Source organism: Procambarus clarkii, chromosome 91 (assembly GCF_040958095.1).
Source record: "Procambarus clarkii isolate CNS0578487 chromosome 91, FALCON_Pclarkii_2.0, whole genome shotgun sequence".
Classification (NCBI taxonomy): Eukaryota; Metazoa; Arthropoda; class Malacostraca; order Decapoda; family Cambaridae; genus Procambarus; species Procambarus clarkii.
The window spans coordinates 14,537,641-14,555,682 of record NC_091240.1 but is presented as its reverse complement, the minus strand read 5'-3'; the positions used below and the strand labels follow the sequence as shown (position 1 = coordinate 14,555,682).

Sequence of the window (18,042 nt, the reverse complement as noted above, 5' to 3'; positions counted from 1 at the left end):
GTTTCTTCAGTGATGTTTTTCTCCTGATGTGGCTATGCAGCAATTTAGGTTAAGTCTTTGCCTTGCTTGCTATGTAATTTTCATATTGTCTTTCTGCCTGTCTTCTCACCCTGACGTATTCATTCCTGGCGCTCTGGTATCTTTCTCTGTTCCCTGGTGTCCTGTTATTTATGTAGTTTCTTCACGCTCTTGTGCTTAGTTACTTTGCTAGCTTACATCTCTGATTAAACCATGGGTTTCTCGTCTGAATTTAATTTTCTTCATTTTGGACTGGGATGATCTTGACTGTTGCCTCCTTACATTTCTGTGGGATGTAGTCCATCGTGTCTTGGCCCGTCTTTCCTCTGAGCTCTGTTTCCCAAGTTATATCTGTTATGAATTGTCTTATCTCCTCATAGTTTCCCTTTCGGAATGCCAGTCTTTTGTTTTGTGGGCCCTTCCTTGAGTACATTAACCCTTCTTCAACCGGATAGTCAAACGTCAGTACACTGTGATCACTACTCACAGAAATCACAATAGCGTGATGTATCAAATGAACAAATCCACAAGGGCCGTGACGAGGGTTCGAACCTACGTCCGAGAGGATCCCAGACGATACCTAAATAATTAACCATGTAGTAGCTCAGTCTATTAAGGCAGCGTCTGGGATGCTCTCGGACGTAGGTTCTAATCCTCGTCACGGCCCTCGTGGATTTGTTCACTGAGATCACTCATTCCTACGGGAGCCTCGAAATCGATTTCCCTTATGTCGGAGTCGTTGAGAGTGAAGACGAGGTCGAGTTTCGCTGGTTCATCGTTGCCTCTCATCCTTGTGGGTTCCCTGACATGCTGACTTAAAATGTTACTTATCGTCACTTCCAACAGTTTAGGTCTCCGTGTTACCTCACCTCCGTGTGGTTCCTTGTTCTCCAAGTCTATCTTTCCATGATTGACGTCGCCCATGGTGAGCAGATGGGATCTATTTCTACAGGCAGCAGTGGTTGCCCTCTAAGAGTCTAAGTTATAGTGTTAACTGCCATGTGTGTGTGTGTGTGTGTGTGTGTGTGTGTGTGTGTGTGTGTGTGTGTGTGTGTGTGTGTGTGTGTGTTTGGGTCCCGTAGGTGTTTGGGTGTGTAAATGATGGCTGCCTCGTGTGGATCAGTCTCCTTTATTCTCATGTTGCCTCTCTTCCACTGCCTTTGCATGCGAGTATTTTTGTGTCTTGCTCGTGTGTTTCCCAGCAGGTTAAGAGTGTCCTGGTGTATTGTGGCGTCCTTCCTCCTCTCTTGTCGAATCTTGCTCCTCTCGCTCTCTCATATCCTTGTACACTAGTGGCGTTAGTAATCCTTCCTGTTACATTTAATCCCACTGTGTCTGTGTGTTTACAAGGTTTTGTGTGGGGTGTTTAGTGTGTGTGTGTGTTTACAAGGTTTTGTGTGGGGTGTTGAGTGAGTGTGTGTGTTTACAAGGTTTTGTGTGGGGTGTTGAGTGAGTGTGTGTGTACTTACAGAGAGTGTGCAGCAAGTGTGGGGTGGAGAGTGCCAGCCCGGACGGAGGGAAGGTGTGGCTCTGCAAGATATGCGCCGAGACGCGGGAGATGTGGAAGAGATCTGGCGCCTGGTTCTTCCGAGGCATCCCCAAGCACATCTTGCCTCCCACCTCCTCCTCGGCTCCTGCCTCCACCGCCCGCAAGGCCCGCCCACCGCCCCGGAGGGCCCACACACTCGGCTTTAAAGGTGAGCAGAAGTGAGGGCTGGAGGGGTAGGGGTAGGGGGTAGGGGGGGGGGGCTTGATTCACGTCTCAGGTTAATGGCACACACGGGGGGGGGGGAGGGGTTGAAAGGTAAGTGGTTTGCTTTCATTTGTTAAACCAGAGAGTTCATATCTCAGGTGAACAGCCAGGCTGGGGCGCCTCGCTCAGTGTGGGGGGGGGGGGTGTTGTGGAGGGGGGCAGGGGTGACTTAAGGTGTAGGGCAGATGGAGGTTAGTACCACTGAGAGTGACCAGGACCTTGGCTCAGACCAGGACCTTGGCTCAGACTAAGACCTTGGCTCAGACCAGGACCTTGGCTCAGACCAGGACCTAGGCTCAGACCAGGACCTTGGCTCAGACCAGGACCTTGGCTCAGACCAGGACCTTGGCTCAGACCAAGACCTTGGTTCAGACCAAGACCTTGGCTCAGACCAGGACCTTGGCTCAGACCAAGACCTTGGCTCAGACCAGGACTCTGGCTCAGACCAGGACCCTGGCTCAGACCAGGACCTTGGCTCAGACCAGGACCTTGGCTCAGACCAAGACCTTGGTTCAGACCAAGACCTTGGCTCAGACCAGGACCTTGGCTCAGACCAAGACCTTGGCTCAGACCAGGACTCTGGCTCAGACCAGGACCCTGGCTCAGACCAGAACCTTGGCTCAGACCAAGACCTTGGCTCAGACCAAGACCTTGGCTCAGACCAGGACTCTGGCTCAGACCAGGACCCTGGCTCAGACCAGGACCTTGGCTCAGACCAGGACCTTGGCTCAGACCAAGACCTTGGCTCAGACCAGGACCTAGGCTCAGACCAAGACCTTGGCTCAGACCAAGTCCTTGGCTCAGACCAGGACCTTGGCTCAGACCAGGACCTTGGCTCAGACCAAGTCCTTGGCTCAGACCAGGACCTTGGCTCAGACCAGGACCCTGGCTCAGACCAGGACCTTGGCTCAGACCAGGACCATGGCTCAGACCAGGACCTTGGCTCAGACCAAGTCCTTGGCTCAGACCAGGACCTTGGCTCAGACCAGGACCTTGGCTCAGACCAGGACCCTGGCTCAGACCAGGACCTTGGCTCAGACCAGGACCCTGGCTCAGACCAGGACCTTGGCTCAGACCAGGACCTTGGCTCAGACCAGGACCCTGGCTCAGACCAGGACCTTGGCTCAGACAAGGACCCTGGCTCAGACCAGGACCCTGGCTCAGACCAGGACCTTGGCTCAGACCAGGACCTTGGCTCAGACCAGGACCTTGGCTCAGACCTGGACCTTGGCTCAGACCTGGACCTTGGCTCAGACCTGGACCTTGTCTCAGACCTGGACCTTGTCTCAGACCAAGACCTTGGTTCAGACCAGGACCTTGGCTCAGACCAGGACCCTGGCTCAGACCAGGACCTTGGCTCAGACCAGGACCTTGGCTCAGACCAAGTCCTTGGCTCAGACCAGGACCTTGGCTCAGACCAGGACCCTGGCTCAGACCAGGACCTTGGCTCAGACCAAGACCTTGGCTCAGACCAAGACCTTGGCTCAGACCAGGACCTTGGCTCAGACCAAGACCTTGGCTCAGACCAAGACCTTGGCTCAAACCAAGACCTTGGCTCAGACCAAGACCTTGGCTCAGACCAGGACCTTGGCTCAGACCAAGACCTTGGCTCAGACCAGGACCTTGGCTCAGACCAGGACCTTGGCTCAGACCAAGACCTTGGCTCAGACCAGGACCTTGGCTCAGACCAAGACCTTGGCTCAGACCAGGACCTTGGCTCAGACCAAGACCTTGGCTCAGACCAGACCTTGGCTCAGACCAGGACCTTGGCTCAGACCAGGACCTTGGCTCAGACCAGGACCTTGCCTCAGACCAGGACCTTGCCTCAGACCAAGACCTTGGCTCAGACCAGGACCTTGGCTCAGACCAGGACCTTGGCTCAGACCAGGACCTTGCCTCAGATCAAGACCTTGGCTCAGACCAGGACCTTGGCTCAGACCAAGACCTTGGCTCAGACCAGGACCTTGGCTCAGACCAGGACCTTGGCTCAGACCAGGACCTTGGCTCAGACCAAGACCTTGGCTCAGACCAGGACCTTGGCTCAGACCAAGACCTTGGCTCAGACCAGGATCTTGGCTCAGACCAAGACCTTGGCTCAGACCAAGACCTTGGCTCAGACCAAGACCTTGGCTCAGACCAAGACCTTGGCTCAGACCAGGACCTTGGCTCAGACCAAGACCTTGGCTCAGACCAAGACCTTGGCTCAGACCAAGACCTTGGCTCAGACCAAGACCTTGGCTCAGACCAAGACCTTGGCTCAGACCAAGACCTTGGCTCAGACCAAGATCTTGGCTCAGACCAAGACCTTGGCTCAGACAAGGACCTTGGCTCAGACCAGGACCTTGGCTCAGACCAACACCTTGGCTCAGAGCAGGACCCTGGCTCAGACCAGGACCTTGGCTCAGACCAAGACCTTGGCTCAGACCAGGACCTTGGCTCAGACCAGGACCTTGGCTCAGACCAGGACCTTGGCTCAGACCAGGACCTTGGCTCAGACCAAGACCTTGGTTCAGACCAAGACCTTGACTCAGACCAAGACCTTGGCTCAGACCAGGACCCTGGCTCAGACCAGGACCTTGGCTCAGACCAAGACCTTGGCTCAGACCAGGACCCTGGCTCAGATCAGGACTTTGGCTCAGACCAGGACCTTTACTCAGACCAAGACCTTGGCTCAGACCAAGACCTAGGCTCAGACCAGGACCTTGGCTCAGACCAGGACCTTGGCTCAGACCAGGACCTAGGCTCAGACCAAGACCTTGGCTCAGACCAAGTCCTTGGCTCAGACCAGGACCTTGGCTCAGACCAGGACCTTGGCTCAGACCAAGTCCTTGGCTCAGACCAGGACCTTGGCTCAGACCGGGACCCTGGCTCAGACCGGGACCTTGGCTCAGACCAGGACCATGGCTCAGACCAGGACCTTGGCTCAGACGAAGTCCTTGGCTCAGACCAGGACCTTGGCTCAGACCAGGACCCTGGCTCAGACCAGGACCTTGGCTCAGACCAGGACCCTGGCTCAGACCAGGACCTTGGCTCAGACCAGGACCCTGGCTCAGACCAGGACCTTGGCTCAGACCAGGACCCTGGCTCAGACCAGGACCCTGGCTCAGACCAGGACCTTGGCTCAGACCAGGACCTTGGCTCAGACCAGGACCTTGGCTCAGACCAGGACCTTGGCTCAGACCAGGACCTTGGCTCAGACCTGGACCTTGGCTCAGACCTGGACCTTGTCTCAGACCAAAACCTTGGCTCAGACCAGGACCTTGGCTCAGACCAGGACCCTGGCTCAGACCAGGACCTTGGCTCAGACCAGGACCTTGGCTCAGACCAGGACCTTGGCTCAGACCAGGACCATGGCTCAGACCAGGACCTTGGCTCAGACCAAGTCCTTGGCTCAGACCAGGACCTTGGCTCAGACCAGGACCTTGGCTCAGACCAAGACCTTGGTTCAGACCAAGACCTTGGCTCAGACCAGGACCCTGGCACAGACCAAGACCTTGGCTCAGACCAGGACCATGGCTCAGACCAGGACCTTGGCTCAGACCAAGTCCTTGGCTCAGACCAGGACCTTGGCTCAGACCAGGACCTTGGCTCAGACCAAGACCTTGGTTCAGACCAAGACCTTGGCTCAGACCAGGACCCTGGCACAGACCAAGACCTTGGCTCAGACCAAGACCTTGGCTCAGACCAGGACCTTGGCTCAGACCAGGATCATGGCTCAGACCAAGACCTTGGCTCAGACCAAGTCCTTGGCTCAGACCAAGATCTTGGCTCAGACCAGGACCTTGGCTCAGACCAAGACCTTGGTTCAGACCAAGACCTTGGCTCAGACCAGGACCCTGGCACAGACCAAGACCTTGGCTCAGACCAAGACCTTGGCTCAGACCAGGACCTTGGCTCAGACCAAGACCTTGGCTCAGACCAGGACCTTGGCTCAGACCAGGACCTTGGCTCAGACCAGGACCCTGGCTCAGACCAGGACCCTGGCTCAGACCAGGACCTTGGCTCAGACCAGGACCTTGGCTCAGACCAGGACCTTGGCTCAGACCAGGACCTTGGCTCAGACCAGGACCTTGGCTCAGACCTGGACCTTGGCTCAGACCTGGACCTTGTCTCAGACCAAAACCTTGGCTCAGACCAGGACCTTGGCTCAGACCAGGACCCTGGCTCAGACCAGGACCTTGGCTCAGACCAGGACCATGGCTCAGACCAGGACCTTGGCTCAGACCAAGTCCTTGGCTCAGACCAGGACCTTGGCTCAGACCAGGACCTTGGCTCAGACCAAGACCTTGGTTCAGACCAAGACCTTGGCTCAGACCAGGACCCTGGCACAGACCAAGACCTTGGCTCAGACCAAGACCTTGGCTCAGACCAGGACCTTGGCTCAGACCAGGATCATGGCTCAGACCAAGACCTTGGCTCAGACCAAGTCCTCGGCTCAGGCCAGGGCCTTGGCTCAGACCAAGACCTTGGTTTAGACGAAGACCTTGGCTCAGACCAGGACCCTGGCACAGACCAAGACCTTGGCTCAGACCAAGACCTTGGCTCAGACCAGGACTTTGGCTCAGACCAGGATCATGGCTCAGACCAAGACCTTGGCTCAGACCAAGTCCTTGGCTCAGACCAGGACCTTGGCTCAGACCAGGACCCTGGCACAGACCAAGACCTTGGCTCAGACCAAGACCTTGGCTCAGACCAGGACCTTGGCTCAGACCAAGACCTTGGCTCAGACCAGGACCTTGGCTCAGACCAGGACCTTGGCTCAGACCAGGACCCTGGCTCAGACCAGGACCCTGGCTCAGACCAGGACCTTGGCTCAGACCAGGACCTTGGCTCAGACCAGGACCTTGGCTCAGACCAGGACCTTGGCTCAGACCAGGACCTTGGCTCAGACCTGGACCTTGGCTCAGACCTGGACCTTGTCTCAGACCAAAACCTTGGCTCAGACCAGGACCTTGGCTCAGACCAGGACCCTGGCTCAGACCAGGACCTTGGCTCAGACCAGGACCATGGCTCAGACCAGGACCTTGGCTCAGACCAAGTCCTTGGCTCAGACCAGGACCTTGGCTCAGACCAGGACCTTGGCTCAGACCAAGGCCTTGGTTCAGACCAAGGCCTTGGTTCAGACCAAGACCTTGGCTCAGACCAGGACCCTGGCACAGACCAAGACCTTGGCTCAGACCAAGACCTTGGCTCAGACCAGGACCTTGGCTCAGACCAAGACCTTGGCTCAGACCAGGACCTTGGCTCAGACCAGGACCTTGGCTCAGACCAAGACCTTGGCTCAGACCAAGACCTTGGCTCAGACCAGGACCTTGGCTCAGACCAAGACCTTGGCTCAGACCAGGACCTCGGAAGTTACTCACAACTTACTCACATCTATACAGCAGTATATAGCCCGAGTATACTCTAGCCATGGAGTATGTCGCAGGATAAAGTATACTTGCCGGGCGGTCTTCATAATTGTAGCTGTTGTTTGGTCTTAAGCCCAACACCAGAATTAATCTTTAACAGTATAAATCAGTTTGGAATAAATTGTGTCCCGAAAAAGCGTATCAAACCCCGCCATTCATAACATCAACAAATATAAGGAACCAGCCAATATTACTCAAGAGATATAACTATGTACTAATTAAACAACAATTATTTTCAATTTTATATTTATTTACTTCATTAATTTGTAAACATTGTATTGAAAAACTCTCATCGTTAGAAACTAACAGGAAAACCCTGTTGTATAAATACCCCGTGTGAGGGCCCAGGGGCCCACAAGACCTCGTGTGAGGGGCCCAGGGGCTCACAAGACCCCGTGTGATTGGCCCAGGGGCTCACAAGACCTCGTGTGAGGGGCCCAGGGGCCCACAAGACCTCGTGTGAAGGGCCCAGGGGCTCACAAGACCTCGTGTGAGGGGCCCAGGGGCTCACAAGACCTCGTGTGAGGGGCCCAGGGGCTCATAAGACCTCGTGTGAGGGGGCCCAGGGGCCCACAAGACCCCGTACAAGGGCCCAGGGGCTCACAAGACCTCGTGTGAGGGGCCCAGGGGCTCACAAGACCTCGTGTGAGGGGCCCAGGGGCTCGCAAGACCTCGTGTGAGGGGCCCAGGGGCTCACATAACCCCGTGTGAGGGCCCAGGGGCCCATAAGACCCCGTGTGAGGGCCCTGGGGCTCACATGACCCCGTGTGAGGGCCCAGGGGCTCACATGACCCCGTGTGAGGGCCCAGGGGCCCATAAGACCCCCGTTTGAGGGCCCAGGGGCTCACAAGACCCCGTGTGAGGGCCCAGGGGCCACAAGACCCCGTGTGAGGGCCCAGGGGCCCATAAGACCCCCGTGTGAGGGCCCAGGGGCTCACAAGACCCCGTGTGAGGGCCCAGGGGCCCATAAGACCCACGTGTGAGGGGCCCAGGGGCTCACAAGACCACGTGTGAGGGCCCAGGGGCCCATAAGACCCCGTGTGAGGGGCCAGGGGCCCACAAGACCCCGTGTGAGGGCCCAGGGGCCCATAAGACCCCGTGTGAGGGGCCAGGGGCTCACAAGACCCCTGTGAGGGCCCAGGGGCTCACAAGACCCCGTGTGAGGGCCCAGGGGCCCACAAGACCCCGTGTGAGGGCCTAGGGGCCCACAAGACCCCGTGAAAGGGCCCAGGGGCCCACAAGACCCCGTGTGAGGGCCCAGGGGCCCACAAGACCCAGTACGAGGGCCCAGGGGCCCACAAGACCCCGTGCAAGAGCCCAGGGGCCCCACAAGACCCGGTGCGAGGGCCCAGGGGCCTCACAAGACCCCGTGTGAGAGCGCAGGGGCCCACAAGACCCCGTGTGAGGGCCCAGGGGCCCACAAGATCCCGTGCGAGGGCCCAGGGGCCCACAAGACCCCGTGCGAGGGCCCAGGGACCCACAAGACCCCGTGCGAGGGCCCAGGGACCCACAAGATCCCGTGCAAGAGCCCAGGGGCCCCACAAGACCCGGTGCGAGGGCCCAGGGGCCTCACAAGACCCCGTGCGAGGGCCCAGGGGCCCACAAGACCCCGTGCGAGGGCCCAGGGGCCCACAAGACCCCGTGCGAGGGCCCAGGGGCCTACAAGACCCCGTGCGAGGGCCCAGGGGCCCACAAGATCCCGTGCGAGGGCCCAGGGGCCCACAAGATCCCGTGCGAGGACCCAGGGGCCCACAAGACTCCGGAGAAGCTGACAGGGACCCACAAGGGGGTCCCGGTGCGAGGGGCCCAGGGGCTCACAAGTCCCAATGTGAGGGCCCAGGGGGCCACAAGACCCCGTGTGAGGGCCCAGGGGTCCCACAAGACAAATAAATACCAGGTAAAACTATTGACAGAAATATGAAAGAAGAAGATTATTTACATTTTAATAGTTGGCAGTAACCGTGGCCATCGTCGGGTGCCACAGAGACCTGGCGACTGTGGTCTGGACCGGGAATATCGACTCTCTCATACAGTCAACAACACAGAGACATTGAGCCCCCATAAAGTGCGTGCACGATATTTTGTTAAGGTATTAATGCTTGTGTCGGGAGAGGAGAGGAGAGGAGAGGAGGGAGAGGAAGGAAGACAAGGGAGAGGAAGGAAGACAAGGGAGAGGAGGGAAGACAAGGGAGAGGAAGGAAGACAAGGGAGAGGAAGGAAGACAAGGGAGAGGAGGGAAGACAAGGGAGAGGAGGGAAGACAAGGGAGAGGAAGGAAGACAAGGGAGAGGAGGGAAGACAAGGGAGAGGAGGGAAGACAAGGGAGAGGAAGGAAGACAAGGGAGAGGAAGGAAGGCAAGGGAGAGGAAGGAAGACAAGGGAGAGGAGGGAAGACAAGGGAGAGGAAGGAAGACAAGGGAGAGGAGGGAAGACAAGGGAGAGGAGGGAAGACAAGGGAGAGGAGGGAAGACAAGGGAGAGGAAGGAAGACAAGGGAGAGGAAGGAAGACAAGGGAGAGGAAGGAAGACAAGGGAGAGGAAGGAAGACAAGGGAGAGGAGGGAAGACAAGGGAGAGGAGGGAAGACAAGGGAGAGGAAGGAAGACAAGGGAGAGGAAGGAAGACAAGGGAGAGGAGGGAAGACAAGGGAGAGGAAGGAAGACAAGGGAGAGGAGGGAAGACAAGGGAGAGGAAGGAAGACAAGGGAGAGGAAGGAAGACAAGGGAGAGGAGGGAAGACAAGGGAGAGGAAGGAAGACAAGGGAGAGGAGGGAAGACAAGGGAGAGGAAGGAAGACAAGGGAGAGGAAGGAAGACAAGGGAGAGGAAGGAAGACAAGGGAGAGGAGGGAAGACAAGGGAGAGGAGGGAAGACAAGGGAGAGGAGGGAAGACAAGGGAGAGGAAGGAAGACAAGGGAGAGGAGGGAAGACAAGGGAGAGGAGGGAAGACAAGGGAGAGGAAGGAAGACAAGGGAGAGGAAGGAAGACAAGGGAGAGGAAGGAAGACAAGGGAGAGGAAGGAAGACAAGGGAGAGGAAGGAAGACAAGGGAGAGGAGGGAAGACAAGGGAGAGGAAGGAAGACAAGGGAGAGGAAGGAAGACAAGGGAGAGGAAGGAAGACGAGGAAGAGGAGGGAAGACAAGGGAGAGGAGGGAAGACAAGGGAGAGGAAGGAAGACAAGGGAGAGGAGGGAAGACAAGGGAGAGGAGGGAAGACAAGGGAGAGGAAGGAAGACAAGGGAGAGGAAGGAAGACAAGGGAGAGGAGGGAAGACAAGGGAGAGGAGGGAAGACAAGGGAGAGGAAGGAAGACAAGGGAGAGGAAGGAAGACGAGGAACTAGGAGAGGTAATATAATCCTGAGTTGCATCTCTCGCAATGTAACGTTTTATACAACCCGTTCTCGCAAATTTAATAAGTCAATATTGACTTATTAAATATGTGCATAGGTGACATACTTAACATAATAGGTTCCCTTGAAAAGCTTCATAGAAAACACCGACCTTACCTAACCTACTTAATATGTTAAGATAAGCATCTTATTGCTTCGTAATTACAATTACCTAACCTATACCTATAATAGGTTAAGTAACAATTGTAATTACGAAGCTATAAGATGCTTATTTTAACATACTAAGTAGGGGTGGTAAGGTCGGTGTTTTCTATGAAGCTTTTCAAGGGAAACTATTATGTTTAGTATGTCACCTATGCACGCAACGTTTTATACCATGGATCACATGCCTGGGACGGCGCAGCGCGGTCAGTGTGTGGGCGTCTGTGTTGGTGTGTGGGCGTCTAGGTAGGTGTGTGGGCGTCTGTGTTGGTGTGTGGGCGTCTGTGTTGGTGTGTGGGCGTCTAGGTAGGTGTGTGGGCGTCTGTGTTGGTGTGTGGGCGTCTGTGTTGGTGTGTGGGCGTCTGTGTTGGTGTGTGGGCGTCTGTGTTGGTGTGTGGGCGTCTGTGTTGGTGTGTGGGCGTCTAGGTAGGTGTGTGGGCGTCTGTGTTGGTGTGTGGGCGTCTGTGTTGGTGTGTGGGCGTCTAGGTAGGTGTGTGGGCGTCTGTGTTGGTGTGTGGGCGTCTGTGTTGGTATGTGGGCGTCTGTGTTGGTGTGTGGGCGTCTAGGTAGGTGTGTGGGCGTCTGTGTTGGTGTGTGGGCGTCTAGGTAGGTGTGTGGGCGTCTGTGTTGGTGTGTGGGCGTCTGTGTTGGTGTGTGGGCGTCTGTGTTGGTGTGTGGGCGTCTAGGTAGGTGTGTGGGCGTCTGTGTTGGTGTGTGGGCGTCTAGGTAGGTGTGTGGGCGTCTGTGTTGGTGTGTGGGCGTCTGGGTAGGTGTGTAAGGGTCTGGGTCGATGTGTGGGCGTCTGGGTCGGTGTGTGGGCGTTTGGGTAGGTGTGTAATGGTCTGGGTAGGTGTGTAAGGGTCTGGGTCGGTGTGTGGGCGTCTGTGTCAGTGTGTGGGCGTCTGGGTCGGTGTGTGGACGTCTGGGTAGGTGTGTAAGGGTCTGGGTAGGTGTGTAAGGGTCTGGGTCGGTGTGTGGGCGTCTGGGTAGGTGTGTAAGAGTCTGGGTAGGTGTGTAAGAGTCTGGGTAGGTGTGTAAGAGTCTGGGTAGGTGTGTAAGAGTCTGGGTAGGTGTGTGGGTGTTTATGAGGCGATTGGTGTTGTTATTATGAGGGGAGGAGTTGTAGGGAGGGGCGGGTGTGTTGGTTTGTGGTGTTGAAGGTGTTTTGAGGGCGGGGGTAATGTTTTTTCTTTTTTTTGATGGCTGCGGGTGTCGTTTTGAGGCGAACAAAACGAACAACAATAGGAGGGAAACAAGGTAGCACTAACCAGGTAGACCCCGCTGACTGGTGCCAGACCCCGCTGACTGGTGCCAGACCCCGCTGACTGGTGCCAGACCCCGCTGACTGGTGCCAGACCCCGCTGACTGGTGCCAGACCCCGCTGACTGGTGCCAGACCCCGCTGACTGGTGCCAGACCCCGCTGACTGGTGCCAGACCCCGCTGACTGGTGCCAGACCCCGCTGACTGGTGCCAGACCCCGCTGACTGGTGCCAGACCCCGCTGACTGGTGCCAGACCCCGCTGACTGGTGCTCCTGTAGTATAGACTCACACCTAACTGTTTACCTCTCCTGGAGTGGAGTCCGACACACGCGGCGTGAGAGGCGGGCGGCGGGCCCCAGCCATTCCTTCCACCTGGTGTGTTCACCTCAATATTTAGTGTTGTGTTCATATCACCCTCGCTGCCCTGTCACCCTCGCTGCTCTGTCACCCTCGCTGCTCTGTCACCCTCGCTGCTCTGTCACCCTCGCTGCCCTGTCACCCTCGCTGCTCTGTCACCCTCGCTGCTCTGTCACCCTCGCTGCTCTGTCACCCTCGCTGCCCTGTCACCCTCGCTGCTCTGTCACCCTCGCTGCTCTGTCACCCTCGCTGCTCTGTCACCCTCGCTGCTCTGTCACCCTCGCTGCTCTGTCACCCTCGCTGCTCTGTCACCCTCGCTGCTCTGTCACCCTCGCTACTCTGTCACCCTCGCTGCTCTGTCACCCTCGCTGCTCTGTCTTCCGGTTCCGCGCCTGGAACACCACTTGTAGTTGTGTGGGATATTGCGTGCTGGTGCCTCCTGGACTACAGTGTATTGTGGCTCTACAAGTACCACTTCTGGCCAGAGGACTGACGGCCCACTAAATGTTTCATTCTTTACTGATAAACCGTCGGAGCGTTCCGTTATAACTTCCTGCACGAGGCTCCACCTCAGGTTGTGACCCTGGAAACACAAACCGAAACTGTCTCTATTTTCCGCTTGTTACAACTTGTAATAAAGTGGTTACATCTTGGCTTAACGTGTTTATGACGTATTAGAACGTTGTTACAACTTGCTATATTGGTTGTTATAACTGGTTAGGTGTTAAAACTTGTTCGAACGTTGTACCAACGTCGTAGTTTCGGTGTGTGTTTGGTGGGGAAGCATTGGTTCCTGGAATGTTTCACTCTGGCAGCGTGATCTCCTGCTGACTATGAGCCGGTCGGCCGAGCGGAGAGCACACTGGACTTGTGATCCTGTGGTCCCGGGTTCGATCCCGGGCGCTGGCGAGAAACAATGGGCAGAGTTTCTTTCACCCTATGCCCCTGTTACCTAGCAGTAAAATAGGTACCTGGGTGTTAGTCAGCTGTCACGGGCTGCTTCCTGGGGGTGGAGGCCTGGTCGAGGACCGGGCCGCGGGGACACTAAAGCCCCGAAATCATCTCAAGATAACCTCAAGATGAGTACAAAAACGCTTGCTGGAGCCTGCTGACCTGGCCCCCTGCTCCAACATGTCAAGCCTTCCCCCCTTGCATTACAAGTGATGAGGTGACAGACGGAGTGAAGGAACAATCCCCAATCCCTTGGACCATCGGGAATCGAACAACGACTTGCAAAATGTGAAGCTGTGACTGTACCGACCAGTGCTAGAGGCTGGACGTTATCTTCTAGTGCTGAAGAGCCTCTTGGTTCAACCATCTGGAACCATAATTATGTGATTAAGGGGCACGTGTTAGGGTGTAAGGGGCACGTGTTAGGGTGTAAGGGGCACGTGTCAGCGTGTAAGGGGCACGTGTTAGCGTGTAAGGGGCACGTGTGAGAGTGTAAGGGGCACGTGTTAGGGTGTAAGGGCCACGTGTTAGGGTGTAAGGGGCACGTGTGAGAGTGTAAGGGGCACGTGTTAGGGTGTAAGGGGCACGTGTTAGAGTGTAAGGGGCACGTGTGAGGGTGTAAGGGGTACGTGTTAGGGTGTAAGGGGCACGTGTGAGAGTGTGTTACAGCCACTATGGGTCACAACCGGGTTCTTTGATGGTAGAACCAAATTGATAATATCCGACCCCAAGTCGGTAGTACGCTTTCAAGAAAGTGGCTATGTAGTGCATACAAGAGGATGGGGATGAACAAAACACTGTTCCTTTCGTCAATATATTAAAATATCTTTCCACCACCGTTAAGTATATATATGTACACCGTCACCATAATAATATATAAAGAACAGATAGGCTATTTCTACAACCCGTCCTCTTAAAAATAACGTCACTTTTGGCTCGTATGCGCGGCGCTATGGCCAAATTTGGACGTAATTTGAAATGAAATCGACTCACAAAAGTGACGTACTGTTCTGTTTTCTGTTTGAGTCGTCCGGATTACTCGGCAAGCTTAGAAGAGGCAACTTTCCATTAACGTTTTTCATACCGTTTTGAAACTTTATGTGAGGACGGGTTGTCCACGCCAGCCCACTGACCGTGTTATTAGGTGCCTGTACCCTCACGACCGCTCTCTAGCTACTCGCTGGCAGAGTACCTCAGCCACACGCTGAGCGGGGTCACAATACAAGGGGTAGCGATCCCCTGGCAGCAGTCTCTAGCGACCAGCTAGCAGCACTACTCAACAAGCACCTCCCTGTTTTCAGTCTCTTCCCTAAGCCAGTTCCAAAGGTACGCCGATCTTTTCAACACTAAAGCACTAGCAGCTACCACACTGCTTCATCGGCGGCGGCTTACTTGGTCGTTTCCAAGACCATGTAGGGAGACTGTGGACTGTCCAAGGTGAACTGCCCTCTCTAGTACCGCTGCCCCCAGACGTCACCTCTGTGGACACAAAAACGTCATCAATGACCTTGCCGGTACTGGAGAACTAGGAAATACCACTAAGCCACTGGGGAGTTGACATTGTGCTCTGTAGCACACACTAGGTGGCACTGGTCTTGACGCGTCACCTCACCAGAGGTCACTCACAACGACCCCTCTGGCTGACCAAGACAGGAATCTATAGCCATTCGCAGGTACTAGATAACCACCACCAGATGGCATTGTCTGAGGGTTCCCCCAAGGGTCTCAGGTTCCCCCAAGGGTCTCAGGTTCCCCTAAGGATCAGAGGTTCCCCCAGCGGTCTCAGGTTCCCCCAAGGGTCTCAGGTTCCCCCAAGGGTCTGAGGGTTCCCCCAAGGGTCAGAGGTTCCCTAAGGGTCTCAGGTTCCCCCAAGGGTCTCAGGTTCCCCCAAGAGTCAGAGGTTCCCCCAAGGGTCTCAGGTTCCCCCAAGGGTCAGAGGTTCCCCCAAGGGTCAGAGGTTCCCCCAAGGGTCAGAGGTTCCCCAAGGGTCAGAGGTTCCCCCAAGGGTCAGAGGTTCCCCCAAGGGTCAGAGGTTCCCCAAGGGTCAGAGGTTCCCCCAAGGGTCTCAGGTTCCCCCAAGGGTCTCAGGTTCCCCCAAGGGTCTCAGGTTCCCCCAAGGGTCTGAGGGTTCCCCCAAGGGTCAGAGGTTCCCCCAAGGGTCTCAGGTTCCCCCAAGGGTCTCAGGTTCCCCCAAGGGTCTGAGGGTTCCCCCAAGGGTCAGAGGTTCCCCCAAGGGTCTCAGGTTCCCCCAAGGGTCAGAGGTTCCCCCAAGGGTCAGAGGTTCCCCCAAAGGTCTCAGGTTCCCCCAAGGGTCAAAGGTTCCCCCAAGGGTCAGAGGTTCCCCCAAGGGTCAGAGGTTCCCCAAGGGTCAGAGGTTCCCCCAAGGGTCTCAGGTTCCCCCAAGGGTCTCAGGTTCCCCCAAGGGTCTGAGGGTTCCCCCAAGGGTCAGAGGTTCCCCCAAGGGTCTCAGGTTCCCCCAAGGGTCAGAGGTTCCCCTAAGGGTCAGAGGTTCCCCCACGGGTCAGAGGTTCCCCCAAGGATCAGAGGTTCCCCCAAGGGTCTCAGGTTCCCCCAAGGATCAGAGGTTCCCCCAAGAGTCAGAGGTTCCCCCAAGGGTCTCAGGTTCCCCCAAGGGTCTCAGGTTCCCCCAAGGGTCTCAGGTTCCCCCAAGGGTCTCAGGTTCCCCCAAGGGTCAGAGGTTCCCCCAAGGGTCAGAGGTTCCCCCAAGGGTCTCAGGTTCCCCCAAGGGTCTCAGGTTCCCCCAAGAGTCTCAGGTTCCCCCAAGGGTCTCAGGTTCCCCCAAGGGTCTCAGGTTCCCCCAAGGGTCTCAGGTTCCCCCAAGGGTCTCAGGTTTCCCCAAGGGTCTCAGGTTCCCTTAAGGGTTTGAGGTTCCCAAAAGGGTCTCAGTTGTGACTGGGTGTCAGCTGTGAGTGTGTGTGGGTGTGTGTAAGGGCTGTGGGTGTGTGTAAGGGCTGTGGGTGTGTGTAAGGGCTATGGGTGTGTGTAAGGGCTATGGGTGTGTGTAAGGGCTGTGGGTGTGTGTAAGGGCTGTGGGTGTGTGTAAGGGCTGTGGGTGTGTGTAAGGGCTATGGGTGTGTGTAAGGGCTATGGATGTGTGTAAGGGCTGTGGGTGTGTGTAAGGGCTATGGGTGTGTGTAAGGGCTATGGGTGTGTGTAAGGGCTGTGGGTGTGTGTAAGGGCTATGGGTGTGTGTAAGGGCTATGGGTGTGTGTAAGGGATATGGGTGTGTGTAAGGGCTATGGGTGTGTGTAAGGGCTATGGATGTGTGTAAGGGCTGTGGGTGTGTGTAAGGGCTGTGGGTGTGTGTAAGGGCTGTGGGTGTGTGTAAGGGCTGTGGGTGTGTGTAAGGGCTATGGGTGTGTGTAAGGGCTATGGATGTGTGTAAGGGCTGTGGGTGTGTGTAAGGGCTGTGGGTGTGTGTAAGGGCTGTGGGTGTGTGTAAGGGCTGTGGGTGTGTGTAAGGGCTGTGGGTGTGTGATGGGACTATTGGTGTGGCTATGAATCATGTTTGAATTCAGAAGCAGACCTTCGTTAAATGCAAGAAATAGTCTAGTGTGTTGCGGCATGAGTTAAGGAGCAGTAGTATTGGAAGCTGCTGGCATCAAGGCACTTATCTTACGGCATCAAGAAACATTTATTAATTAACTTAACACTACTACAAGGCTCAACAAATGTAACATTACGTTAATTTTCCTAAGTGACACTATGACAGCTAAGTGACACTGACAGGTAAGTGACACTACCTTGAGGCTACCTTGAGGTGCTTCCGGGGCTTAGTGTCCCCGCGGCCCGGTCGTCGACCAGGCCTCCATATATTACTATGACAGCTAAGTGACACTATGACAGCTAAGTGACACTATGACAGCTAAGTGACACTGACAGGTAAGTGACACTATGACAGCTAAGTGACACTATGACAGCTAAGTGACACTGTGACAGCTAAGTGACACTATGACAGCTAAGTGACACTGTGACAGCTGAGTGACACTATGACAGGTAAGTGACACTATGACAGCTAAGTGACACTATGACAGCTAAGTGACACTATGACAGCTAAGTGACACTGTGACAGCTAAGTGACACTATGACAGCTAAGTGACACTATGACAGCTGAGTGACACTATGACAGGTAAGTGACACTATGAGAGCTAAGTGACACTGTGACAGGTAATCAGAGCCAGTATGGTCCGTACTGCCCTCGGCTGGTCAAGTTGTTACTAACTAGACACCAGGTGGTCACTCTGACTCAAGATGCAAATCAAAGCAACTTGAGTCACACCACTATAACAACAACACGACACGACACGACACAACACGACACGACACGACACGACACGACACGACACGACACGACACAACAAGACTGAGACAGTCTCTTGTAATCAACAACAATTATGTTAACACGTCTTTATGGACGACAATCAAAACAACAACAATAACATTAACGTTCTATTACAGACAACAACAATGTATTACAATCAATTTAATAGCAAATAAACAATTAAGATAAATACGTTAAATACTTGTATTAATTACGGTAATTATGTTAATTATTGTCATCTAGACAGTCAATCAAAGGTAATTTCTGTTAATTACAATCTGTCACTACAAGCAGATTAATCAATTAAACGATAATTCTCCACAGTAATTACTCTGCCACAAAGACAATTAAACAATCAGTGAGTAATTACATTAATTACTGTCACACGGACAGCCAATTAATC

The 18,042-nt window shown here is 55.2% G+C and overlaps 1 protein-coding gene across 2 annotated transcripts in view; it reads left to right on the top strand.

Annotated features, from left to right (window-relative positions):
• The window catches only part of LOC123773871 (rabphilin-3A), a 648,197-nt gene that overhangs the window by 408,624 nt on the left and 221,531 nt on the right, over window positions 1–18,042 (top strand). For both annotated transcript variants that reach the window (XM_069318825.1, XM_069318827.1), the window contains exon 4: window positions 1,490–1,715. In XM_069318825.1, the coding sequence (XP_069174926.1) occupies window positions 1,490–1,715 (226 nt within the window). The remainder of the gene's footprint in view (window positions 1–1,489; window positions 1,716–18,042) is intronic.